This window comes from Manacus vitellinus, unplaced genomic scaffold (assembly GCF_001715985.3).
Source record: "Manacus vitellinus isolate BGI_N305 unplaced genomic scaffold, ASM171598v3 scaffold_28_pilon, whole genome shotgun sequence".
NCBI classification, from domain to species: Eukaryota; Metazoa; Chordata; class Aves; order Passeriformes; family Pipridae; genus Manacus; species Manacus vitellinus.
The window spans coordinates 6885644-6913190 of record NW_021940122.1 but is presented as its reverse complement, the minus strand read 5'-3'; the positions used below and the strand labels follow the sequence as shown (position 1 = coordinate 6913190).

At 42.4% G+C, this 27547-nt stretch overlaps 1 protein-coding gene across 2 annotated transcripts; it reads left to right on the top strand.

Annotated features, from left to right (window-relative positions):
* The first annotated feature begins 755 nt into the window (after nt 1-755).
* Nucleotides 756-26945, top strand: B4GALT4 (beta-1,4-galactosyltransferase 4). Of its 2 annotated transcripts, none has more exons than XM_018074675.2 (7): nt 756-779; nt 13350-13829; nt 14543-14775; nt 18227-18414; nt 23308-23430; nt 25742-25861; nt 26307-26945. In XM_018074675.2, exons 2-7 carry the CDS (start codon nt 13562-13564, stop codon nt 26446-26448), a joined length of 1074 nt encoding a protein of 357 aa, XP_017930164.1. In that variant the 5' UTR covers nt 756-779; nt 13350-13561; the 3' UTR covers nt 26449-26945. The 2 variants fall into 2 exon arrangements, with proteins under 2 accessions (XP_017930164.1, XP_008920769.1); XM_008922521.3 differs by lacking the exon at nt 756-779 and adding an exon at nt 7724-7856 and having other exon boundaries at nt 25757-25861.
* Nucleotides 26946-27547: the final 602 nt, after the last annotated feature.

The window sequence follows — 27547 nt, the reverse complement described above, 5'->3', positions numbered from 1 at the left end:
GGGCCCGCTATGTGCGCGCTGGCCGAGGGGCGGCCATGGCGGGAGGGGCGGTGAGGGGAGGGCGCGGCGGAGGGGCGGTGCGCGGACAGGGCGCCTGCCGCGCAGCGGGTGGGCGGGCGGAGCCGGGCGGGGCGCGCCCGGGCGGGCGCGCCGGGGAAGCGGAACGGAGAGCGCGCCCTTGCGGCCCTGGAACGGTGGGAGCGGCGTTGTTCGGCTGTTGCGTGTTCCATGCGGGCCCTGGAACCGGTGGTGAGCGTGTCGTGCGTGATCCCTGCGGCACGGCAGAGCGTGTCGGGAAGCGCGTTCCGCATCCGTGGTTCCGTGTTCCGCTGGCCCCGGTAACAGTGCGGTGGGATCGGGGTCCGTGTCCCCGCGGCCCGTGAGCGGCTGGGAGCGGGTCGCTTCCCCGCGGCCCCCCGGCAGCGGTGGGAAGGCGCGGTCCCGTCGGTACGAAGGCTCTGTGTGCGGGGGCGGGAGCGCGCGAGGAGCGCCTGCGCTGGGGGCGAGCGGGAGGGGGGGGGAGCACGGCCGGGAGCGGGTAAAATTGCGGAGGGAGGGTATGGGAATGAGCGCGGGGGGTAACGAGTTCCCGGCCGGTGTTGCAGTTCAGCGTTACCGAAAGGGTTTGTTTTAATTGTGCCTCTTCGTACTTAGAGCATCTGGTACGTGGCGGAAACTTTGGGTCGTCTCCTGTAGCTCAGGGGTGCTGGGGAGTCCCTGTATGTGCGGGAAATCCCTCATGGCCATCACAGGCAGGACTTAGGTGTGTCATCCTCCAAGTAAGTCTGCCGGCACATAATGCCCTGTAGCGTAGCGTTGCTGATATAATTGGGAACAGTTACGTATCTAAAAATTACGTGCTAGATGGAAGTACTTACTGTACCGGGCTCAGGGATCGTAAGTCAGGAGGACGGCTGTAATGCACTGGTGTCTGCATTTTAACTGCAGCTTTTGAATGGTTTTGTGTTAAAGTGAATGCAGTACTAGGTGTTACTTTCTCCATTTCACGCATGGAGAAACTGGACCACGGGCAAGTGATGCTGTTCACTAAGATTTTTTCACTGACGAGACATAAATTGCTTCATTCAGTGCTATAGGTGTTATTTTGGAGGTTCCAGAACAGTGATCAGAGAACTTGAAAGGAGACTTGCACGGGTTCATGGGAGTCCTCATTTGACAAAAATGCCCTAGGTGACGATGGAAATGTGTTTGCAGGTATTGAGGAGAAGCAGAAGTGGGACTGTGAGCAAGAGTATTCAAGAAGGTTTTATTTCTGAGTCATAATATAAATGCGTTTGAAGTACAGCTGTGGTATGATTGCACACTTAAGATTTTCACAGCACTAGGGTAGTAATAGTCAAAAAGGAGAATACATGCATTCAGTTTCTTAATAACACTTGCTTGTCTCAAAGAGTTAACAATGAAGATCTCTTGTGGATTTAACATTTTTTTTCTACCCCTTCATGCAACAGCTATGGAAGTTCCCAAGGGACAGCTGAGTCAGGTTAGAAGACAGTTTTCAACAGAGAGGTTTAGAGAAGGGGAATATGAAAGTTTGTTGTAACTTAAATGGCTAACATTAAAAAAAACCCAACTCATTTTGGGTTCAGTTCACATTCTTCAACTTAAATATTTACTATTTTTGTCAGTAAGATTGCTAGTTATGTGAGATGTTCTTTCTCCAAAGATTATTTGTTTTCTTTGCAACTCAGTGATGATTCTGTAAGTCTTCTGTTTTTAATTACAAACACTGATTAAATTTAGAATACTGTAAAGGATGGCTTTGGGGTTTTATATTATTCTTTGTCAGTATTCAACTTTGCTAATGTTTCGTGAACCTTTCTTTAACAGTGTGAAGTATCACCTTTCATCCAAGATACTGTTACTGTAAATGAGTTTTCTTGGTAAAGAGTTCCTTTAAGTATGATTGATCTTGTTTTTGATTGATCTTGTTTTTGATTTATGTAGGTATTTCTTTGTAATTTTTGAAACAGCTGTGTTTCATTTTCACAAATACTTTTTGGTTAGAAGAAAGAAATTAATTTTTTTTTAATTCTGGAAAGCTTGTTTTTTTCTCTCTGGTTTGAGTTGACAAGTCCTTCTGTTTTAAATAATATGTAGGAAAAAATAGAAGTTGAGGGATGTTTGATTTCTATGTTTTTATTATATGGTCTTAAATCTAAGTTACATGAATGAGTTTGGTGAACTTGGGTTTTGCTATTTTGAAGGTGGCATGCCTACAGATTCTCTAGCCTGTTTGAATGATGCAAGAGCTTGGTTGAAAAACTACTTTTTTGGCAAATACAGAGTTCAAAAGTCACCCAGCAGGTGTATAACTTGGCTAGCTGTGTTTTTTTTTTTTTTTTCTTCAGAGACTAGGTTTTTGCGCTGTATATAAATGGGACCTTGAACATGTTGTAAAACAATGAGAGCTTCCATCACATTTTTCATAACAGTTTTCAGCATATTTAGGGGATTTTTATAAGCATTGTGTCTTCTGTTTTAAATGCTTTGGCATAACTACAAGTAACATGCCTTACAGCTATGATTGTGTCATCTTAGTATCCTGAGAGCAACAGCTGGGTAATATTTATTTGTAAGGCAGTGAATTGTGGGATAAAGTTATCATGCATTATAATTCAGATGATACTTTTAAACTGAAATAATGATGGTCCTAAATGTATGCAGTTATAAACAACAGCAACATTTTTGGATCTGATGTTGGTTGGGCATCTGCAGCACTAATCCTATGTTCATCTCAGTCTTCAGTCTTGTGGTTGACTTCTGAACTCCTGCAGCTACATGAATTCATCAGTGAGATGAGAAGGGGTAAAACCTGCACAGTAATGAGAAGTGAAGTATTGGAAAGGAGCCGCTTTCTGATACTCTGCTTTTGAGTTAAGTATCATCCCCCTCGACCTTCTCTCATCTTCCTGAAAAGAGCTAGAGCCCATCTGCTGCTTGGGTGAGAAGGGTTGTAGAGAGACAGGAGCTCTTTAGCCCCAAGAGAATAGGAGAGAAGGCCACATCAAGTGTCCCTTAAATCCACAAACACCCCAGCAAGACGTGGTGAGATGGGGAAAAGAGATTAGTAACTGAATGTAAGAATGATACACTATCTCCTTCTGCTTGAAATTTTACTGAGCTGCTTGTCCAAAAGGTTTAATAGTATCTCGAGTCTCAGGGGTATATTTTTAGAATTACTTTCACAAGCATTTGATTAAAATTTCTTGTTGCAACATTGAACTAGTTTTGAATTTGAAAATGCTGTTCTAGGCCATACCACTTCCAAAGGGTTTGAGTTAGAGCCCTTAACTTGCATGTTTGAAACTTTTCTCCTGCATAAAAATCCATCTGCAGATTGGTTGAAAATTGGCATAGGTATAAATTGTGTTCTGACATGGAAAAGGTCCTGTACATTTAGTAGCTTAAAAAAGTCATGCTATCTGCACAGTTTTGTCATAGCTGTCTTTGCAGTAGGCCCTGACAATTTGTAATTCTTACTAAGCCTGCAATAATAATAATAATAAAAAATAAAATCTCTTCATGCCTAACAAAGCTTAAGCTGAAATGTCTTTGGTGCAGTTCTCATGCTCTCATTCACCTTCATGAGAAACAAATAATGGGATTCTGTTCTCAGTTATGCTTTCATAATACATGTTCAACTTTATTAGTTTTCATTTTTTTCACAACTTTGTTCATAGATACTTGTAAACTGAAAATTATAAATGTACTAGGTAGCCATAGGTCTACACTACTTAACTTCTGTATTACTTTATCTCTCTGTGTCCGACACTTTAATTTAAAAAATATATTGTGAAGTCAAAATAAGAATGTGCATTGTTATAATTTAGTGGTTTTCTCAGATGTTATTTTTTGTGCAGGAGAAAGTTGAGTTAGGAATTTGGCCAGGACTGTGTTGAAATGTTTTTTATAAAGTGTCAAAGCTTCTGACATTCTGTCATCCATATGACTGATGCCACTCCAACAAGGCAGCAGCTGCCAGAAAAAGATGGGGTATTGCTGAGTTGAACAGTGACCTGAGCATTCCATTACACATGAGATTCATGTGTTCACAGAAAAATGTTTTACCATATGTTTTTTCAGGATATTTCACTCATCCTGGAAGGGAAGATGTTTTTAAAATGTGCTGTATTTCTTTAAAAGGTATTTCCGTAGTAAACATTTAGGGAGCTACAGGCTGTGCCAGTACTGTTTGCTGTGCCCCTCGCTCTGTCTCTTTAGCTGCACTCAGTCTGACAGTGCCGTGTCTTTTACAGTGAGGTCAGTGGCTCAACTGTAGTTGTGTAACAAGAGAGTCCATTCATAAATGTGTTTCTTGGCCTGGAGATGTTAGGCTGCATTTCCTAGCGTAAAATCAGGGTTCATTACGTCTTAGGAAAGTATTGGAGTAGCACCCGTTCGTTTGGCCTGTGCTTGGTAATGATGTTGGGTCATTTGCAGAAAAGGCTCTGTATTTGCTTAGTAAAGAAAGCATAAGCTTTTCCTCTGGTAATCTCAGAAGTCTTAAAGTGATGTTTTAGGCACTAGAAGAGTTGGGCCTGTTTATAAGTGAAATGTGACTGTGTAAAAATGTATGCTGCTTGCTCACCATATTGACTGGAAGTGTTAAAAGTAGCTGTATGTCCACTGTCTAATATTTGAAATAAATGTAAAGAACTGAGTAATGCTAAAGCCAAGATTGCTCTAGGGCTCTGTATTAAGTTAAAACGTCAACTGAAATTTCTTCTGCATTGGAGAAATTGTTGCCTCAAGTTTGTCTACCTGAAGATAGGTTTGTGTAGCTGTGGCAGAATAGTTATACCATGCAGCAGTGACTGTCTAGATGAACTGTTAAAACATGTCAGTTGGTTAATCTGAGGTGGTAGAAGTTTGTAGTTACTATTCTGGACATCAATAGAGCTGACAGGTAAAGCTCACAGGTGCATGCTCTGTCTGGAGGCACAGGGTGGGGAGAACTGAGTGTGCCAGTAGTGGGCCCCATGCCGTAGCAGATGGATGTGCCCTGAAGGAAGCTGCAGCCCATGGACTGTAGCCTATGGAGAGGAGCCCACGCAGGAGCAGGTTTTTTGGGCAGGAACTGTGGCCTATGGAAGGGATTCATGCTGGAGCAGTTCATAAAGGCGTCCTCATTTGGGGTAATGTTGAGTAGATTAACAATGGTGTCCCTGTTAGGGATAGGGGAGATACTGAGACGCTCCTACTTTCTTTTCTGTCCTGCATGTCAGAGTTAAGGATGTGTGGAGAGTACTGTTTCAGTGCTTTTCTGCTATGATATTCCCTTTGTATGAAACAGATTTATTGTATTTGCTTGCCAAGCCTTTCCTCATTTACGTCTGTTGCAATTTCTTCTTCCGTGATGCCCACAGGCACGGAGACTGTAAGTTGTGTAAGCAAAGTATGTAGGCTATTGTCCTGGTTTCAGCTGGGATAGGGTTCTTTTTCTTCATAGTAGCTGGTAGGTGAGTGGTTTTTATTTAGTGTGAGAATCATGTTGATAACAGACTTATGTTTTGGTTGTTGCTGAGAAGCACTAGAAGCACTTACCCTAAGTCATGGACTTTTCCCATGTTCTACCAGTGAGAAGGCTGGAGGGACACAAGAAGCTGAGAAAGGAAATATCTGGGACAAGTGACCCAAACTGGCCAAAGGGATATTCCATAACATATGGCATCATGCTCAGTATGTCAGCTGAGGGGAAAGCTGCCCAGGGGCTGCTGCTCAGGGGCTGGTTGGGCATCTGTCAGCAGGTATTGAGCAATTGCATCCTTTGTTTTGTATATTCTACTTATCATTATTATCACAGTTATTCTATTTATTATTATTATTGTCTTCCTTTTCTGTCCCCTTAAACGGTTTTTATCTCAACCTATGAGTTTTCCCACTTTTACTCTTCTGATTCTCTCCCCCATCCCACTGTTGATAGAGAGTGAGGGAGTGGCTGTGGTGCGTAATTGCCATGTGGGGTTAAACCACCACAGTTATTTCCTCGTGTGTTACGTATTCTTTATCTTTTTTAGTTTGTAATTTAGGGAGTTGGAGCTACCAGTACTTTTGTTCTAGTTATCAAGTAATAAATAGTAAGAAAAGAATGCGGAGCCAGCACATCTGTGTATCTGTATTCTTGACATGACAGGAATATTTTAGCCGGCAGTGGCTATTACTGTAACCAGGCCCTGCAAGTGCACCTTGCTCTGTTTCTTTTTAACTCATGTGTTTCCTCTGTAAAATTGTCTGGTTCTGAAGAGCTTGCAGAATGTTACCAGTCCTTGTCTGGAAATGTCTGTTACCATTCTCCTAAAATAACCATGCCTAGTTAACTGAAAGCTGAGCTACTGTTTTTCTGCTGGTTGTCGTACCACGTTTTCTGACGTTTTTCAGTGGGAAGTGTAGACAAAGGATTACAGAAGGTTGCTAGAAATACTGCTTGCCTCCTAATGCAGCTAACCCCATGTTTCCATGAGAGCCTGTGCTGGTGCAGAGAAAGAATAGTTTGGGGACTGAACCATAGAGAAAGATTGGGACTGCGACAGTCAAGATCCAGGCTAGTCTGACTTTTTGTGACTGATAAGCTGAAACATGCAATAGTCCTAAAAGTTTTTTCCACACTCTTAAGTGTCTGGAACGAGGAAGTCTCTCCTCAAAACTCATGTGCAGTCCTGATAGTAGATAAGAACTTTGTGGCATAGAGGAAGCTTACTGGAGGAGCCTTCAAATACCTACCTCCTTGGAATGTACTTATTGCACAAAGAGTTCAAACAGGTTCAAGTTACAGGAGTTTGACACTCATCATGAGGCTGTACCTGTCCTTTCTCTCCCCACATTAAGTATAATCCTCCTTACCCATATACCATATGTCTACTCAGGTCTCATCCTTTCTATATCTTTAGGTGTTATCTGTATGTTGACTGAAAGCATGAGAAAAACCTACACCTTACCAGACACAGGAGTGCTTATAAATTCCTCTATTGTAGGTACAACTCTGCTGAAGGAAGTGTGTTTGCCTGCTTAATATAGTACAGCTGGGGAGGAGGCTTAGGAAGGTTGGCAGCAAAACTCTTCCAGGTAACTGTGTGCCAGACCAGAGTTCAGCCAGCACCGCTGACATTGCAGTGCTGTCTCCCTGGTAGCCTGGGGGATCCCCAGAGGGACAAGATAACAGAGAAACACCTCTGATTGTTTCCATCCAGCTGATCCTATGAGGTTGCTAGAGGAATGCTGTGGGGCTGAGTGGTGGGAAAAGCACCAGTGAGGAACAACCTTGCAATAATGAGTTACCTTTTATGAAAAGCCTGGTTACTGAGCCAGGCTGGTTGCATAAAGTAGATGCTTCTGTCAGTGGTATTGTCATCAACCGGTATGTCCAGGCAATAACGGAGAGGAATCCAGGGGGAGCACCTCGACTTCTCCACAGGTATGGATAAGAGGGTTGTCAGCTTGATCTACATAAGAAGAATGGTGTCTCTAATATTTAAGATCTTCAAAGGGAGCAGATGCTGAAAGGACACTGATAAAAATTGTGGTTTGCTTTTAGGAGCAAAGGCTTGAGCCTTTGTTTCTAATTGAGTGGTTTGTTGTGGGAATTATTTGTAAGCAGTATTGCTTCTGTCCTGGTATGCCTGAGTGCCTCTGTGATGGTTCTGCTGTGCCAGGAAGAGAGGATGGAGGCTGTCTGCCATCCTAGGCTGGGACATAAGCTGAGGGAGGGGCACGTGGGACGGCACCAGAGAGCCTCTTTGGCCTGGGGAAAAGTGGGATGTGTTGGCACTTTTTTCTTTTTTTTTTCTTCTTTCATCCTATGATTTGAGCTGACTCTTTTCTGGAGCGTGTGAGAGGTAACAGAGGTCTCTTTATGGTGTGGGGTTTCCTGGACAAAAAGTGTCTGCTGCTTGCGAAGTGCTCTCCGTACTTTTTGGAGTGACTGTTCTACAGGAAGGAGGGATGTGGCAGCAGCAGTGAGTGGTTTAGTGTGCTTTCTTCATTTAGCTTGAAATTCTGAGAAGTGGAAGAGGGTTTTGTTTTAGGATTGGATTTCTTTTGTTTGTCTTTTGTGTTTTGTTTTGTTTTTAAATAGCCCATGATTTCATAATTTCTCAGTGCAGTTTAAATAGGTGGGCTTTAAATAGGAAGAGATAATAGGATTAGAAAAGTGTTGCGTAAAAGAGGTGTCAAAAACTATTGGCTAAATGCCCTACTAAAAACCTAATCTGTTGAAAAGAAGGAAATGCCTGTGAAAGGAGCAGGTGTAGGCACTTGTAAAACTTGAGGATTTGAACTGTCCTGCACAGAAAAGCTGATGCTGTACTGTGATCTTTCTGCCTTGTCAGTTGAATTTAATTCCTTCTGGGTGGGTTTAATGAAGAAGATTACTGTACTTCTTCGCCATACTCCCAGAGCAAACCCATTGCTGCTTTTGATTTTGGCCTAGATAAAATAATAAATAATTGTCTGCATAGTACAGAACTGATAAATGCAGTCCCAAAGAACTCTTTCATGCTTCGTTTCCTGCTTGAACTTACTACAGTTAGGTTAAAGTGAATTCTTGTTGTTGCTGAACCTGTTCTGCTACCTGTGGAATTTGTGCGAGAGCTTGATGAGGTCGCAGGAGCTTCTGGAAAATCCTGTGTGATGGGAAACCTGTCCTTACTGGACAGTGTAAAATAGGTAGAAAGTTATTTTGTATAAATTAGTAATTAGTTTTTCCTTTTATCAAATTAAAATATCTTTCTGGAGCTATCTTGCAAGCATTCCTTACAGGATGAGTTGTTTTAAATGCAAACATTAAAAAAATAAAATTTAGGCAGTGTGTTCTCACTGATTATTATTACTGTTAAGCATTACTTATTGAAAAAAAGTGATCATGTGAATCTGGGCTTTAGCATAGTTATGGCAATTTTTTTCTGAAAATGTATCAGGAAAAAATCAATGTTTAGAAAATAACAAGTTTTTATCAACTCCAGTTACTTACAAATTTTGTTTATAAGGTTACTTTCCATCACTAATGTCTAGATCAGGGCTATCCATTATCAGCCTTCCTGCTGATACTGACTTTGTGTACTTAGGAATTCTGCTTAGATGAAAAAGAACAAGTTTTAGTCCAGTGTTTCTGGGTATGTCTGAGCTTGGTAGTGCTAGTGGCTTCACTCAGGCTGCTAGGCAAATGGGTAGGTTGACCCTGTAAGGGGTCCCATGTAAGGGGGAACCATCTTGTACGTTTGTTGCTCACTTGTTCTGTGCTTACACAGCGTGTCAGACTCCAATGCACGTGTATTTCTGTTGGGAAAACCCTGGATGAAAATGGATGGGGTTCTAATTTTCCTAGTTTGCTTCGCAAGAAGTCTTGTCCATGCTGGAACCTTCCTTACTATTTTAGACTTCCTGGATCGAGAAGGGCAAGTTGGGGTGTCATGTTTTTGCCAGCAGGCTCAGGAATCAGAACAGAGGAGCCCCCCTGTTCAGGGAGGAGTCATAGGGCTCTGTGTTTCTGATCAGTTCCTGGAGGTAGCCTGTTAGGAGCAGTGCCTAGAACCTTGGAACAAGCAAGTAGGGTTTGGCACGTTTCAAAAAATGTAGGCTACAGAACTTGAGTTGCCAGACAAGCTGCAGAGCACAGGGATGGTTATTGGTACAGACGAGATGTTGGGGAATGCAGATTGTGCACTAATTTTGTGCCTCAATATGATTAGAGATATATTCAGAATTGCGTTAAAGTGTCTGTCTAGATAGTATATCTACATGTGGGTGGGGTCCTTTCACATTTTTCACTGATTTTGGAATTCTGACTAATGTAATATTTGGATAACTATGTTTTTTTCTCTTTAATTTTTTTCAGTCATGGATTTTCAAATGTGTACTGTGGTGGTTTTGACCTTGTGGCCTGAAGTGCTGTGCCCTTCTAGCCAACTGTAACTTTCTAAACTAGGTTTGGTTATGCTTCACTGAGAATTTTCTTCACAAGAGTTGTACTTTATGTTCCCTATGAAAGTTTCTTGGTACCTTTGATGATGGGCAGATATAGCTAGAATCAGGTTTCAGAGCTATGAGAAGAGCTTAGTTGCACCACAGATGTTTTCCCACACATGTTTGAGGGTTAGTAACCCTGAGTTACAAAATATAGAAACAAGAACCACGTTTTCAGTGTCTTAGAGATTATTATTTAAAGCAAGATTTGTTTAGTATTGCATTTTTGATTGAATTATTGTTTGCACGTTATAATGTCTGACTGGGTGATCTTTTTTCACCCCCCACCAATATATCAACCACGATTTAGGGTTATCAAAGATGACAAGAAGTGCTTCCATAGGTACATAGGGAACAAAAAGAAGACAAGTGAAAATGTGGGCCTGTTGCTCAATGTGACAGGGGTCTTGGTTACACAGGACATGGAAAAGCAATTTTACACCTGCATCCTGGAATTTTAAAAACAACAACAACAAAATATTTCAGAGCCTTGTTCTTCTGACTAATACTGCCAATTGCCTCCTGTTGTTTCTTTATGTCTTTTTCCTTGGGTAGTTCATTTTTAATTTTATTTGTGGAGAAAAAAAAAAAGAGTTTCTTATGGGAGACAGCCCATTTGCACTAGTCTGCATATCAGTGGTGAGCAACTGTCTTAACTTATTTTAAAAATTGTAGTTCACTTCTGGTAAAGTGGGAAGCTATGAATATAATAAATTGATTTTTAGCAAACACCTCTTCATAGTCAGTCCCTGCATATTAAGTTCAGTATCTTCACTTTCATATTGTCCTTTTCAGCCCAGGTTAATCTGGGACACATTTGGGTTGGGTGATGGGGAAGGAAATTCCCTCCTCTTGTGTGCATTTTGTGCAGCGGTGCCTTTGGTTTATTTTGGAGAAGATTACACCCCTCGGGGGACATGCTTCACCTGCTGAACACTGCACAGTAACTGAGAGGTTATGAAAGGCAGCAATTTAGATTATTCCATAGAAACTTGCGGGTAGAGTTTAGATAAGCAAATTATAAGGTCTTTGATTTAATAATTACAGGCTGATATTACCTGTGGGGTCCACACTGCGCTCAGATGGTTCGTAGAGCTCATCACTGATTTCCTGTACGCAGCTACTGCAGAGTATAAGCTGAGGGGGAAGGGTGGACATTTTCTCTTTTGTTCGCGTCCCTGTTGTTCTGGTGATAATACACTACAAGTAGTTGAGCTTAATGTATCTGTGAAATGTGTTACCGACTGCTCCTCAAAGTTGCTTTCCAGTTGTTTACTACAAACTGATGGTAGAACACAGTGTGTATTATCAGCATGAAGCTTAGATTTGCTGATCCTCTTGATTTTTTTTTTAATTTTCTTTTTTTGTTTGTTTGTTTGGTTTCTTTTTTTGTTTGTTTTTCCCACATGTATACAGCTGTCCTGAACTGTGTAGATTTCCTTATTTGTAGGTCAGTCGGATGCTGGGTGTTGCTCTGTTGCTGTTTTTTAATTTTTTTTCCTGTTCTGACAATAGAACAGGAGCTAATGGGTATCAACAGAAGAAAAACTAGTTCTATTCATTCTCTGGTTTCTTTATAGAGTAATAGAGACCCATGCTGTCAATACCTTGCAGGCTATTCTGATGTTTTCCTGTGTGGAAAATCAGGGGAAAGAATGTTAAATCAAAATTAGCTTAGTGCTCTCAATATCTTTTTTAAAAATGAGGCAGACAGGTTTCCAGTGTAATTTGTCTAAGATTAGAAAGAATTCATTGGAAAATGTGTTCTCAAGGGCCAGAATATGGGGAGAGGAGGACTAAGAGGAACTCAGGATTCCCATCTTCTTTGTTTTAGTGATTCTGTCCTTGTGTTCTTGAAGATTAGCTAGAGAAAAAAAAAAAACAAAAACAAAACAGCAAAACCCTTCAAAAAGTGTGGTTATAATATGACTGCATGGCTTTTTAAAAAAATTCTATTTATTTATGGAGAACCCTTCCCTCTCCTCTTTTTCTCCCCTGCCTGTACTTGTAAGTAATAATCTCTTCTCTGATGTAGCCTCTCTCTTTTTTTGCTCTCTCCTCTGTTTGTGGTTGAATTGGATGTGGAGTTCTATCACTGTTAGTGGTAAGGTCATGGAAAGCTCTTCTGTTGCTTCCTTAGAGCAACACTGTGCGTTGTGTGTGAATGGAGAGAGCAGGTTAGCCACTGCACGTAGTGCCTGCCAGGGGGAACAGCAGCGGGTCGTTCCCAGGGAACCCCGAGAAGCTTGGGCAGTACATCCAGTAGTTCATCTTGTCCGTCCTAGGTCAGGGTCCCACACACATCCCCATGAATCAGCAAAATTCTTCAGAAGACACCTGGGCTAATCTAGTGGGAATGTGGAGTTACTGTATTCCTTCTGACTCTGGTATCTCTCCAGGGTCTCATGCATATTTTCTAAGCTGGTATAGAATAGCCTCACACTGTGTTTCTTCCGTTTGATCCAGCCTGTTTCATGTGCATTGTCTTTAATCATTGCCTTTGCTTCACTTAGCCTCAGTCCTTGTTCTTCTCACAGGTAGCAGTTTTCTTCTGTGTTTTCTATATCAAAGCTCTCTTTATTAAAATTTCATTCTTTCTCTGCTATGAGATGATAATAGCATCCAAAAGTATTGAGTGGTAAGTGTAGTATGATGTCAGTGAAAGGCTGTATGAAAATGGAGCTCTTGAAAGAGGGCAGGAAATGGAAAAAAGGGCTGGATCCTCACAGACCTAACACTGAAAGAATGAACTTTTTCCTTAAAAAGCAGGAAGATTTGCCCCCTGCAGCAGCATGTGAGTGGGGAATACTGGGCAAAGACCCCTGAGGTTGTACTGACAGGCAGCAGATATGGAGGAATGATTTCCTGATGCCAGTCAAGTGTTGTAGGATTCACACTGCATTTTGCAGAGCAACGTAGCATCAATACTACTCTCTTTCAGAAGAAAACAGTTTAATTCTACAGAAGTTCATGTGTTTTTTATTTTGTTGGGGACCTAGCTTTACTCATAGCCAGCAGAATCTCTTGCTTTTAAGCTGTTGTTAATTTTGCTAGTAATAGAAGTAGTCAAGCCTGGATATTGCCAGGCACCGTACACAGACATAACGTGGGGTAGTGGTTGCACTTTCTGATCTGAAGAGAAAAAAAAAAGAAGAAAAAAGACTGAGAGAGGAGAACAAAACAGGAAAATGATTTGCATAAAATCATGCAGCTTGTTTGTGGCTGTGTCTTATTTTCTGACCAGTTGTTCATACATGCTGTTCCTTTTGTATATTGTCATAAGCTGGTTTCATGGAGTCTGTGAAGGTGTAGCAGTGGAGGTGATAGAAATTAACTCTCTCCTTCCTTTTTTTTTTTTTGTGGTCCAGGTTACAGTCATATTTCGTGATATATGAAGAGCAAACAGTACTATGGCTCCATGAATTGCAAAACTGCAGGAAGTGTGGCAGCCCTCCCTACCTCCATCTTTACTTCCTTACTGTGACCTTCTCATTGGGAACTTTGGTTTCACCCCCACGGGATATGCAGTGACCTGTCTTGGCACCAGAGCAGAGAAGCAGTTTGCAGATCAGGGAGAACAATGGCCTTGAGCTTGAATGTTTTTCACCTCTTCTCTAAATTCAAAGTATTGGTGCTTGTCACTTTGGTTTTGATGGTGCTATGGACCACATTCAGTTACTTTGTGGACTCCAGACAGGAAATTTCGAAAGCTAAGAGCATGATGGAGGTTTTCAGGAAGGTAACTAGCCTGGTGGACAGTCAAAAGGAAATGAAGATCAAATCAAGTGCAAATGTTCCTGTGGTGAAGTCATTTCAGGGTCCCTGCCCAGCTTTGTCTCCGTACCTGCGTAAGTGATGGTGCTTCTCTCTCCTTAATAAATTAATCTGCTTTGGTACTGCTGACTTCCTTGTGGTTTTACAGTTGGATATCTTTCCTGTGAAACAAATACAACACAGCCAGTTGCAGTAAGCACTTCTGGATGAGGAAGTGACTTGTAGCACAGACTGCCTGTGCGGGTCCGGCTGGGAGAGCAGCCCATATGGTGCTGTGATTTGCATTTTTGGCTGAAACAGCTCTGGTAATGCAGCAGTAACTTGGGTACTCTGAACAGCCTTTGTACTCTGTTGAGGCTTTGTCTCTCTCTTTCTTGGCCCCCTAAAATTTGGTGGGGTGGGCAGGAGGTTGGGAGTTGACACAGCCTGGACTGCTGACCCCATATTCCATACCCTGTGACCATGCCATTCATCATGCTCAGCAATAAAAGCTCAGGGAAAGGAGGAAAGGGGGATGTTCTTGGTGACAGTGTTTGTCTTCCCAACAACTACTGTATGTGCTGAAGCTCTTCTTCCCTGGATGTGGCTGGACACCCCGTTTAAGCAACTAAACAATTGATATACCCTCTCTTTCCACTGCCTGTGTAATATCCTTGTAGCAGTAGTTTTCTCTCAGAAAGGCAAGGAAACCTGGGTTTCTTGTGCTGGTTAAAGAGTGCCTCATTAAGCAACTGGACTATCCACAACCTGAAATGACTCAGGAGAGGTCCTTGTGCTTCTCCTACAGGAGGTGCCAGCAAACTCACCTTCAAACCATCTGTTACACTAGAAGAAGTGCAAAAGGAGAACCCTCAGGTAGCCAAGGGCCGTTATCACCCTACGGAGTGCTCAGCACTGCAACAGGTGGCCATCCTTATCCCACACCGCAATCGAGAGAAGCACCTGCTGTACCTCCTGGAGCACCTCCACCCCTTCCTGCAAAGGCAGCAGCTGAACTACGGCATCTACGTTATTCACCAGGTGAGGCAACGGTGCAGAGATGTGTTTGGTTTAGGGTGATGTTGGTGCCCTGCAGCCCAGGAAGAGGCTGCTGCCTCTGCTTTCCACATCAGTCCTCCAAGCCTGCTTTGAGCTCAGCTGCTGGGAAATATTAACAGTGTCTTTTAACTGGTGTTGATTTCTCAGTCTAAGTAACTTACTGTTTTTGAGTTAGAGTTCAAGGTAAGCACCTTCTGCACTGCTAGTGCAACTCCCTTCTCTTGCAGTATGCACGCTGTGACTAGGCTGACCTGTTTTCTGTCTTTACATTTGGAGTTGTTTGAATCGAAGGCCTCAGTTCATATCCAACCCTTCTCCCCCATCTGCTTGCTGGTTGTTGAGCTTAGTAAGTCGTGTGTGTCATGTGGTTGTACTTACCTTTGCTTTCTCAAACTAAACACGACAGCTACTGCTTGTAGCTGCTTTATTTCTGCAGCAAGGGTGGTGGGAAGAAGTTGTCATGGCAGAGCACTTTGTTCCTGGAAGATTTATTGACTTCTTTTTTTACATTCTTTGTAACAATGCTGGGTCTAGTGGCTAAAACTTGAGCACAAGTTTGTCCACATCATTGTCGTTCATCAAGGTGTTTATGTTCTACTTGCATGAGCTAGAAGCAGTATACATTTCTCTTTTGTTATATGTTGTCTTTTCCTTGATCTCTTACCATGTTTACTTTCTTTTACTCTCATTTAGTTACATATTCTGCTTTGACTCTAAACAGACTTTTCAGACAGCAGGAGAAAAAGGTGATAAATTAATACAGTTTCTCTTTCCTTCTTTTTAAAGAACCTAGAGTGAATTAACCAGTATGAGGCAGTGCATTCTAGATGAAACCTTACACTTTTGCTGAATGCTTCAGCAGAACAGCAACAAAAGTCATGGCAGGATATTTTCACTTGGAGTGGACTGTTCTTCCATTGTTTAGAGTCATCATGTGGCCTGTAGAGTGGAAAAACTGAGGCTTTTTTTCCTGCATTAATATGTACTACAATTGTACATCTATTGACTCATTCTAGGTAGGCAGCAGTGGTGAGCAATAAATCATTGGGAGAATGGTTATACCTTCTTATTTAATTGAAATATGTGAGGTGGAGAACTGCTGTTGTCATGTTAGCAAAAAGTAACACGGAAGTATGAAAGTTTTGTCTGATGTGAGCAGCACTAAGTCTGGACTTGTTCTAGCAGATTTTTCTTGGAAGATTGAAAGCTTTCACATAGCTTTTCTATGTAGATAGGTGTACCCAAAGACTGGTCTAACAAAAATCTTCTAGGGAAAATCCATTTTTACTCTTCAGTTGTGATGTCATTAATTGTTTTAAATATGTTTTGAGGAAAGAAAAACAGGATTTAACTGTTAAAATACACAGTCTACTTTGGAGGAAGATTAATGAATGGATCTTTTGTATTTTTTTCTCTGAGCCATTGAAGGGTGTACTCCAGATTTCTTCTTTATGGGCTACTCGTAACATCTTGAAAATCGTGCTTCTCTGTGTAAATGTGTGCATACATGAGTGCTGTGCTGAAAACAGTATGAGTTTGTAATCTCTAAAGGGTGAATAATTCCTTTCCAAACGTGAGTTTGTTTTGTGGTCAGTGTTCTTCTTCCATAGGAACAAAGGAGGACAATTCTCTCCTTGATAAAGTATGAGAGTAAGTCTTGCTATTTGTTGAGCATGTGGTCTGACATGGAAAACTGCCCTTCCTGGAAAGCAACATCAGCTGCCATTTAGCCGCTGTGGTGGCTTGCACTGATGAGGAAAACAGAACTTCAGCAGATGGTAGATGCTGCTCCTGAGCTAGGCTGGGTTTGATACTCAATTCAAGTGATGTTTTCCACATGTACCTTACCAGCCATCGGATTTGTTCTGTTCACTCCATAACTTATGTTTTCAGCATCAGGGGGAGATCATCTGATGGCTATTTTCATATACAGGACATTTTAAGCAAAATGAACAAATCCCCTCCTTCCCCCCTCAAACATACTAAAAAAAGCCACTCAGAAATTTGACAATCATAGATTTTGGGTGAATTATATCTAAATTTTTCCTGTAAAATTTATTCCCTGAGAATGGAAGCAACTGATTATCCATCCCTTAATTTCTCAGAGTGGGCACTGAACTGTGTTTTCTGGCCTGCAGGTATAGAGCCATAAATCCCATAAGTCTTCTTTGTGCAGAAGCAGATGGCTGTTAGTGATGGTGAACAAATGCTGCTTTGGAGCAAAGCATTACTTTTTAGAGCAGTAAAACATGCTTTGTATACAACAGCTTTTCCCTACAGCTCACCTGTTCTCAGCTTGGGGAGGCCAGCTTCTTTATCATTTTCCGTGGAGCCTCTTTCCATCCAGGTATTTTCTAGTACATTTGCTAGAATTCCAAGCAATTTCTCTTGAAAATGTCTTTTTTATTCTTTCAAGTACACCAGGTTCCTAGCTCTGGAAAATGACTGCCCTGTCTGTTTCTGGGAGTACTGGCCTTGGCCCTCTGGCTCCCAGGTGGGAAAGTGAGGGAAATCACCACTTTATCCTGAGGGGCAGAAAACCTTCTGCAGGCTGGAACATGTGTGCAGTCAGGTAAAAAATAAATAGCAAGATAAGCACACCTATTGCTCTGCAGTGAATGTTGACATGATAAGCTTACAAAAGTGCTATGTGTGTATGTATATACCTATACTTCAAAGGTGAAAAATTACGTTTTTGAAGAGCAGATACAAACTCACTTATAGCAAAAGCTAACAGTGAAGACTAGTACGAGTCAGTCAAAGTCCTGTACTAGGAGGTGGCCCCGTGCAGCAGCATCATCAGGTTTTAAGTAGGAGTTAAAAATGAAGAGACCCGCTTTTTACTTCCCACTCTGCCGCCTGTGTGTGATCTAAGGAAGTACAGGGAACTCTTTCAGCATTGCTATCCCTGAAACCAAGTGGACAAGCATAAATCATTTGTGGCAAGGGCTCTGACATCTAGAAACTAGTTAGCATGGGATTAATGTGGGGGTTGGGTTTTGATTTGTTTACAAAAACCAAGCATTTACATAAGCCTTTCTGACATGGCTGTATGGAATACCAGTTTCTAAACTGTGTACTGATACCTCTTTTGCTATGGAGCCTGTTGGGAACTCCAGGACAGGGTACAGCAATGACAGTTAAACTGCATCATGGATCACTCATACTTCTGGTGCCCAGATAATCGTGGGCTCTCCTGGCCCTGGCTGCGTGTTTTCGTGATGAATAGAGACTGAAGAAACCCTTTGCATCACTGGCCACTCTGATGCTGTGCCCAGTGTTGTGAGGCAGCTCCTTGTGCAGTTACTGCTGTAAAGGCTGTGCCCCATGGATGTGGTTGCAAACTGTGTGATCAGGACCAGTGCCTGGGAATAGTTCTTGTTTAAACTCTGTGACACCTTCTTCAGAGTTTTTTTTCCATTCTCTTCCACAGGCTGGCAACACCAAATTTAATCGAGCTAAACTGCTGAATGTAGGATACCTAGAGGCCCTAAAAGAAGCGAACTGGGACTGTTTCATTTTCCATGATGTGGATTTGGTGCCAGAAAATGACTTTAACATTTACATGTGTGACACACAGCCAAAGCACCTTGTAGTTGGCAGGAACAATACTGGATACAGGTAGGAACCCAGGAATATGGAAAGACTATCAAACTGGGAAATACCACATTATTCATAATGTTCCTCTTCAGATGGGGCTGTATGCTGGTATCTACCCTTCCTCTTGACACCAGGTTTCTGGTGGTAGCTCTTCACCTCTCTGGAGTGCCTTCTGACTGCACATATCTGTACAGACATGTCTGAGATCTGCCCTGTGGTCACCTGTACAAAGGATCCTTGTCATCATGCTTGTTCCTGGTGTCGAGTTAAAGGGTGTTGTGAGAGGAAAGCAACATGCCAGAGGTTGTGCTGAGACCTTCTGTCAAAGCTAAAAGTGCATTTGCATTTTACTCGTCCTGTGATTTGAGGGTGTAATCTTACTTTAATAAAACTTGCCACTTACCTTTGCTGTTTAAGAGGTAATATCTGATATTGAGAGCTCAAGTGTGAGAATTTGCTAAGGGATAGGATTGTCCTTTAATTACTTGGTTAAACAGTGTCTGACACAGCATTATTTTGATTTTTAAATGGGTCCCCTAAGTGCTTGCCTGATACAAATAATTTAAAGTGAAAAGTCAGGTTCAGTCCACCTCAGAGAAAAAAAGGCTTGTGAGCTTGGTGAGTTTAATGACTGAAGTGTTTTCATTGAAGTTGTTTCTTTCAAGATTCACTTCATGTCATCTCACTCAAAATATTGATTGGAAGTGGGCTTTGCAAAAGCTGATCTCAAAGTACTTTGAAGTAAAGCTCTTCTTCACTTCTGGGTTTCCTTTGTTAAATATAGGAGAAAGAGGTGGGATGTGCCAATTCTTATACAGAATAATATTTATTCACTGTTCAGTCATTTAGCGAAAACTTGAACACATGCATATGAACTGGGCTTGTGACAGGCATTTGGATCACTGTGTCTTGCAGAGAGAATGCTGAGGGTTACAGGATGGTCATTGCACCAAAGGAACAGAAACACTTAGCTGTCAATTAGCTTTAGTTAATTGACAGGCATGTAGAATTCAGGCAAATAACATGGCACAAAGCTTGAGGGACTTTAGTTAACCTCCTGTGCCTTAGTTCCTGAAAGTGTTTTTCTTAGTTAAACCTGCAGATGGACTTTTGCTTTTATTAAGAGATCTTCTTACTGTTAGTCTTCTCATGTTTCTCCTGTTTATGTAAAGGAGCTGTTGGTATAGGTCAGCTTTATGCTTTGGCTTTAAAGAGTACAGACTAAATGTTTTTGTTGTGAATACCGTGCACCAGCATTCACTAGACTACTGGTGGTTTGAATTTGATTCGTAGCTTTTCTGTGTCACTGCCTGTGTTTACACATCCATGAAGTGGCGATAATAATGCTCTACTTTCACGGGAATTTCTGGGTATATCTGAAGGGACTCAGATCCTGAGCTCAAGAATGATACTTGAACTGAGCTGAGACCACAGGTTGAAATCCCACATGGGTGACCTCAGTGTTTTGCTGCAGCTGAGGTGAGCATGCTGAGACATATTGCTCAGATAAGGTAGAGAAAACTGAAATCACACATATTCTGTATTAACACAAAGTATCTGGGGCATGAATGTGGGTTTTTCTTTTTGTTTTTTTTTTGGTCTGTTTGTTTATTTGCTTGTTTTTGAGTTTCCTTGTGGGGGATGTTTTTCTTCCAGGGGCATATCTCCTGTGGTGATCCAGTGCACAGTAATCTTAGCAACCGTGCTTCTTTGGAGAGCCAGTGCCTTTTCTTAAGCTACATAAACTACAGCTCAGTTTTAGATTCTTTAGATAGAAGGTTTATGTATTAAGGCTTTGAAGATAAGGGTGGAAAAACTTTTTTTTGTCCTAGCAAAGCTATTTCTTTGAGACCAGCTCAACATCATTTCCTGTTTGACCATTCCTATAGTATGGTTTCTTCAGACCGATTTTAAAAATTATGGAGGAGCTAATATTCTCTTGTCCTCAGGGAAGTGGTGGTTGAACATTGTTACAGAGGTGCATTTTTGCAGATGATGTCGCCTTAGAAGCAAGACATGCCTGGGCCCTGCCAGTTCTGTGCTGCCTGAGGAGGGTTGAGTGGGCAACACTGTCCTGGGTACACAATCACTGAATTGTTAGGGTTGGAAGGGACCTCTGGAGATCATCTAGTCCAACCCCCCCTGCTAAGATGTCACCTTAAGCAAGTGACACATAAACTCATCCGGGTGGGTTTTAAATGTCTCTAGAGACTCCATGACCTTCCCAGGCAGCCTGTTCCAGTGCTTTGCCACCCTCAGTGTAAAGAAGTTCTTTCTCATGTTGAGGTAACTTCTTATGGTTTAGTTTATGGCGATTGCTCTTTGTTCTTGGAAAGCGTGGAAAAGAGTCTGGCACCATCCTCTTGGCACCTGCCTTTGAGATATTTATATGCATTGATGAGATCCCCTCTCAGTTTTCTCTTCTCCAGACTAACCAGGCCCAGCTCCTGCAGTCTCTCCTCATAAGAGAGATGCTCCAGACCCCTCATCATCTTTGTAACCTCCTCTGGACCCTCTCCAGTAGCTCCTCGTCTTTCTTGAACTGTGGAGACCAGAACTGAACTCCAGATGTGGCCTCACTAGGGCTGAGTAGAAGGGGAGGATCACCTCCCTCAACCTGCAGGCCACACTCTTCCCGGTGCATCCCAGCTCTGGCTCCTTCAATGTCTGCCTCTCCAGTGGTGTAGGGGAATTATGGGGTGCATAAGCAAGCAGTGGGGTACCATATGTGGATGCCTGGGTGGGCAGTCAGTTCCCAAACCCTGCCAGGCTGCTGGAATAGGGGGATATGGTACTGTTAGTGACTGGCAGTGCAACCTGAAAGCATGGCTGGGGAAGGCTCTCCCCTGCTGTTGCTGCTTATGGGACCTTCTTGCTATCCATTCCACCTGTTCACTGCATTTCTCTGGAGTACCTATAGCAGAAATCTCAAGGTAGTAATGTATAATTAAAATTTGATGGGGCCTCCTCTACCTTATGGTTGGTCTCCTCGAAGAGAGGAGATAGAGGAGAGAGAACAAATCTGTTCACAAGTCATGCCTGACCAACTTGATAGCCTTCTCTGATTTGAGTAGCTTGGTGGATGAGGGAAGAGTAGTGGATAATGTTTATCTTAAAAAAGGCTTTCAACACTGTCTCCCATAATAGCCTCATTAACAAAGTGCTGAAGTATGGACTAATAAGTGGACAGTGACATGGGATAAAACTGTCAGAACTGCTGGGCTCAAAGGGTTCTGATCAGTGGAGCAAAGTCCAGCTGGAGACCAGTCACTAGTGGTTTACCCCAGAATTTAATACTAGGGCTGATACTGCTTAGTATCTTCATTAGTAACCTGGAAGATAGGGCAGATTGCATCCTAAGCAAGTTTTCAGAAGATAGAAATCTTGGAGGGGTGGTTTATGTACCAGGGCCTTTGTCAGGCCGGAGAAGGTGGCCAGCAGGAATCTAAAGAATTTCAACAAATGGAAATGCAGAGTCCTGCTCCTGGAGAGAAGTAACTTCATGCACCAGTAGCTGCTGGAGGACAACTAACTGGAAAGCAGCTTTACAGAAAAGGATCTGGGCCAGTGATGTACCCTTAGCATCTTGGACTGCATTAGGAGGGGATTTGCCAGCAGGTTGAGGAAGGTAGGTGATTGTTCCCTTCTACTCACCACCATGGAGATGAAACCTGGAGTGCTTTGTCCAGTTCCGGGTTGCCCAGCACAACAAAAACTTGGATGTCCTGGAGCAAGTCCAGAGAAGAGCTGTGAAGATGATTAAGGGATTGCAGATCTGACATGTGAAAGGAGGTTGAGAGTGCTGGGACTGTTCAGCTTGGAGCAGAGAAGGCAGAAGGCAAGGTGTGTACATACCTGATGGAAGGGAGTAGAGGTGGTGCAGCCAGACCCTTCTCAGTGAAAGGCAAATGGAGTCTCCATCCTTGGAGATGCACAGAACCTGAACGGACATGGTCCTCAGCAACTCGCTCTAGCAGACCCTGCTCTGAGCAGGAACAAAAATCAGCCAGAAAAAATAGTCTGAGGGTGTTTTTTTGTTGGTTTTTTTTTCTTGGTGTTTTTTAAATTATGTTCATGGTAAATCAGGAATAATAATAAACATTGCATCTTTGTTTGTCTGGCATGTAAATTGCCACGATGGATACTTCCTAACCCTGGCAATTTGTTCATCTGTTAAGATTCACATACAGGTAGAAATCCAAATGCAATCTGCAGCCACGTGCACATCACCGGAATTGACAGGGACAGGGCGGTAGAGGCTGTTTTGTAATGTTCCCTTAAGGGCCAAGAGAGAGGAGGGCATAATAAAAAGCAATTAGCAGAATGGTGTAAGGAGATAAGTAAGCATGGTATGTAAACACCTTTTTAAAGTAGGTGCAATTTTCAGGAGGAGGAAAGTAGAAGTTAGAAATTAATCTCCTTTAGAGCTCAGCTCCATTACATTGAGTTACTAAGTAACTTGCACTGTGCCTTACCCTGGAATTGTTCTTGCAATATCCCATAGCACATGCCCCCTTGCTGTGAGCTGATTTCATTCCAAGTTTTTCAGATTCAGCTCTTAAGATAGTCAATGGCTTGCCATCATTACTGCAAAGCTTCTACTATGTTAGTGTGTAGCTTTGTTTGTTTTCTACACATCAGAGTCCCTGAGGTGAAGTGTCTTTTTGGCTGGCAAGGGGAATCGTGTAAGAGAGAAGAAGACTCCATTCTCTCTGTTGGAGAGTTAACTTTTTCTGGCCTAAAGCAAATCACCATCTTTTTGTCAAAAGAGGAAGAGAACAGGACCAGCTACAAGGATTTGTGCACCATTCACTCTGTGAAAGACAAGTCTAGATCTGGAGTTTCAGGGTATATTTTGATTGTCGTTAAAATTTGACTTTTAATTCTTCATTCTCTCTTCTTGTGTACCTCTAGGTTACGGTACCGGGGATATTTTGGAGGTGTAACTGCTCTAACAAGAGATCAGTTTTCCAAAGTGAATGGATTCTCTAACAACTACTGGGGTTGGGGTGGAGAAGATGATGACCTTCGAATCAGGTAAACAATGAGAAATTGGTTTAAAAAATTTCTTAAAAATTGGTGTGACTTCATGCCATGCTTCCAAAAGTAGAACACTACAGGGGCCTTCAGTTCCAAACAGTATTGCAGTGGGGATTTGAAGTGCAAGATCCAGTTCTGTGAGCAGTTTCCTCTTTGCAAGGGTTAGGCATGCCTGAGACATCCTCTTCCTGATAGCATTGTTGATGGTTGGGGGTGGGTTAAGGTATTTGCTTGGTTTGTTTTGGCTTTGTCTCAGCCACACAGTATCTGTACTCTTGCTTGGAAATTGGTTATAATGGAAATAATGAGATTGAATTTGGAGTGTGGTTTGCCAGAGACACAAAGATATTCAGTTCCAGTACTTTGCAAGTGTGAGAGTGTTTTGGTGGGACTGGGTGTTTTGCATTCACTGACTACCATGATTTACTCCGGTCAGGGCTTAGTTTGTATGTGGGTGCTGTTGATTATTGTAAAGTTAGCAAATAATTTGAATTTTAGAAAGGCTGCATATATCCTTTGCTCTTGTTAAAACTGGTTTTGCAGATGTGTCTGTTGAAGTAGGGTGAGTTTGTTAGCTGAGAGATGTTTAGTGGGGCAAGGAAGTCAGCAAAACTTACATTGATCTTTTGCGCTGTGCCTAAGAAGAAACCTCTAATCCTGCACTGCTGTTGGTGAAGGGGGGGAAAACCCCCACAAACAACAGAAAAAAACCCCACAGCCCTTCAAACTCTGCTGGCAGAGTTGGTTTGTAACCTGGGTTACAAACTGTCATTCTTAAGTGGTTATCCTTTTCAGCTGATTAAGTGTTGGGGACATAAATGTGGTATCCCTGGTGATGTTACATAATTGCACAGGGGATCAAGTGTGTTAAAGTTAGGAACTTCCAAATGAAAGCTTTTCTTCTGTGTCAGTTTAGTAATTAGTCAACTGTATCTCAAGAAATTTAAAAGGTCTACTGGAGACATGGATTTCCATCCCTTCTTAATCACTTTTTTTCCTTCCTACCCCTACCTAGACACACCAGCTTCTCAGTGACCTCTTGGGAGCTGGCTTTTATCGTGGGTGGCTTGGTACCATCTTATTTCCCAGCTTCCCGTGGGTGACAGTGGTGTTTCAGATATTCCTGTGGGCACTGGAGAAGCAGCTGTGCAGCAGACCAGCAGGACTTACTGAGAGTCTCTATGATGTTTTCAAGGCGTTGGAATTGAAAGTGATGCTTGTGCGTGGCACCTCTTAACTTTGCAGCTGTTGGTCTTGGTGTGGAAACCAAGTGGTACAACACAGCGTGTGCACTGCAACTTCTCGTGCCTTTCCTCTTGGGTGGGTCTTGGGCTGGGCTGGAGACAGTTTGTAAGGGCAAGTTTGCCGCCTTGGTGGGTTGCGCAGAGACATCCTTGGAGCCTTTCTGAGTGAAGTCAGCAGATGGCAGCATCCCTTCAGTGCTGTCAGAACTCAGGCCTGGAGGGCTCTCGGGTCCTACTGTGCTGCCTCCAGGCCCGTCCTAAGGCATGCATCACCAAGCGACTTTTCAGATCATTTGTTGTAGTTGTTTCATAATTTACTGCTACAAAGTAATTTGAAATCTGAAAGGGGCTCAAGTTTTTTCAAATCTTGGTTTCCTATTGCTGTTTCAGCTGCTGAGTGACTAGCAGAGGTGGACTATTCCTTAATTCCATTGTCATGATGTAAACCCTTTCTGCTGTCAGAGCAAAATTGTTGTGTTCCACAGATATGTTTAAGGTCAAAAGCTCCAAAGAAGTGCCTGATGTCAGACACTTAAATCCGTGCTTGGGGCTCAGTGTTTCTGGCATTGTTCTCAAAGAAATTTTCTTCATGTGAACAAATAAGAATTTTTGCAGCCATTAAAGAAGAAAACAAGCTTTTTTTTTTCCCCCCTTCTTTTTAAGTGGAGAACTATTAAGTATGGGGGTTTTATTGCAGGAGTTGAGATAAACTTGTTGCAAAAGGTGTGGAAACTTGCTACAGAGCAGACCAGTCAATACTAATGTAAACATACTCTGCTGTATAATGTGTGCCTAAGCTCTGTGTGATCTCCACTGTACTAACTACCTGCTTCTGTTTAAAAGAAAGGTGTGTATGTCACCCTACCAAACCTTTTCTCCAGAAATGCAACTCTGAGCCTCATTTTCCCGGCAAAATGGGTTCTAGAAGAGATGCAGATGAGTTTTTATGACTCTCTATACTTCCTTCCATAGCATCTACAAAAGATGAAGTCTCCAGTTTTTTTGTTTTTTTGTTTTTTTTTTCCTTAACAGCTGGCTTATAGCTGTTGTCTTCCTCATACCAGTATTGCTTCTTCCAGGGTTGAGTTGCAGAAGATGAAGGTGGTGAGGCCATCTGCTGATGTAGCCAGGTACACGATGATTTTCCACAACCGAGACCATGGCAATGAGGAGAATCGAGAGAGGTGAGTCAAGAACAGTGTTCCACCTTGCGTTGTCCCAGTCTGTGTCTGGGAGCCAGGCACCTGGGGGGGGAACAAGGTCTTTACTCTAGGCCAAATAGGCATTTTGTGGTACCCAGGGGCTCTGGGGGCCACCCCTGTGACAACACTGTTCACAGCTGGCAGTTGTTCTGCACCTGAGATCTTTGTAGAACTGACTGGGTGGTGTTCCTTAGAAACTTCCAAAGTTATAGTTATATGGATATGATTTCAGAGATTAAACCAAAGCACTTTTTTACTCCATATCTGATTGTCTGTGTTGAGGACAGGAAAAACAGGACTTTACATTCCCAGTAGATAGGTAATGGCAGTAGCTGTTACTACTGCCAAATTTACTAGTTAGTGGGAAAGAGGTCAAAACTCCTCTCCTGTGCATATCGATGAAGATTTTTCTCCTCTTTCTCCTCAGAATGAAGCTTCTGCGTCAGGTATCTAGAACATGGAAAACAGACGGGCTGAATTCTTGTTCATACAAACTGCTCTCAGTGGAACACAACCCATTGTACATCAACATTACAGTGGACTTCAGTGTGCAGCCCAAGGTCTCATAGGGGCGAGCACCACACAGGTTATAGGAAATGGCAACAGATCTTATTTGTGGCTGCTGTTAGAGCAGAGGGCTTCTGGCACTCTGTTTGGAAGAGTGCTTCAGTAGCAAAGAAGAAAGTAAAGTGTTCCTTCACAGCATCTAATTGATTGGTTGAAAACTTCCTTTTGTGAGGACTGGAGCTATGGACTGACCTGAGGGACAGGTCCTTCTGTTCTTCTATGCACTTTTTGCTGGGATATTTACAAAAGTGTCCTTGTTTGGGCTGGTCCAGTGAAAGGACTTGAACTAAGTCACTGAAAAAAATTTTGATTTGCAACTATTTCTAAACTTTTCTGTGATCTTATTAAAAGCACAAGAATTCGTCAACAACTACAAACTTAATAAGAAAAGCTAATTTTTTCTAGCCTGAGTAAAAACTGCGTGTGAGGCAAGGGCAATAATGGTAATGGTCAAGGAGATGTTAAAAATCTCTCAATAAATGCAGTCTGCTGAACTCCACAGTGTCTCTCATCCTTCAATCTGCAGCATCCCCTGCTGAGGGACTGTGGCAGTGATCAAAATCTCGATGCTGCAGCAGGATGTGTGTTATTCTCCGGGGATCTGGAAGGAAAAGCAGTAGCCAGCTGTGTCAGATGGAGAGAAAATCCTCTCCACATTTTGGGCCATGCTGTTAGTAGACTGTGTATTTGTATACATACGCAGGCTATTATTATTTTTGAGTCTTGCTGAAGAAGACAGGTGAAGGATAACTAACTGTTCCACTGTGCTACAGGATTTGTGCTAAAATCTTGATTAGAGCACTTGCCTTACTGTATTATACTTAACTGTTTTTATATGTAAATGTGAAGCCAGGCTCAAGAGAGTTTCTTTTAGGACATATTTCAACTGTAGAGAAGACTGAAGCTTTAAATGTTTTTTAGGTGTAGTGGGATAGATGCAGCTTTTCAGTGAACAAGAAATTTTTTTTATCTTCAAGTAACAAGCAGAAATACCCAGTGTCCTGCTCTCAAAATAACTGGACCTGGCAGGCAATGCTACAGACTGACTGGGCAGACAGAGAAAGTTTACAGCAAGGGCAAGGGGCTTGGGCAGAATGTGTC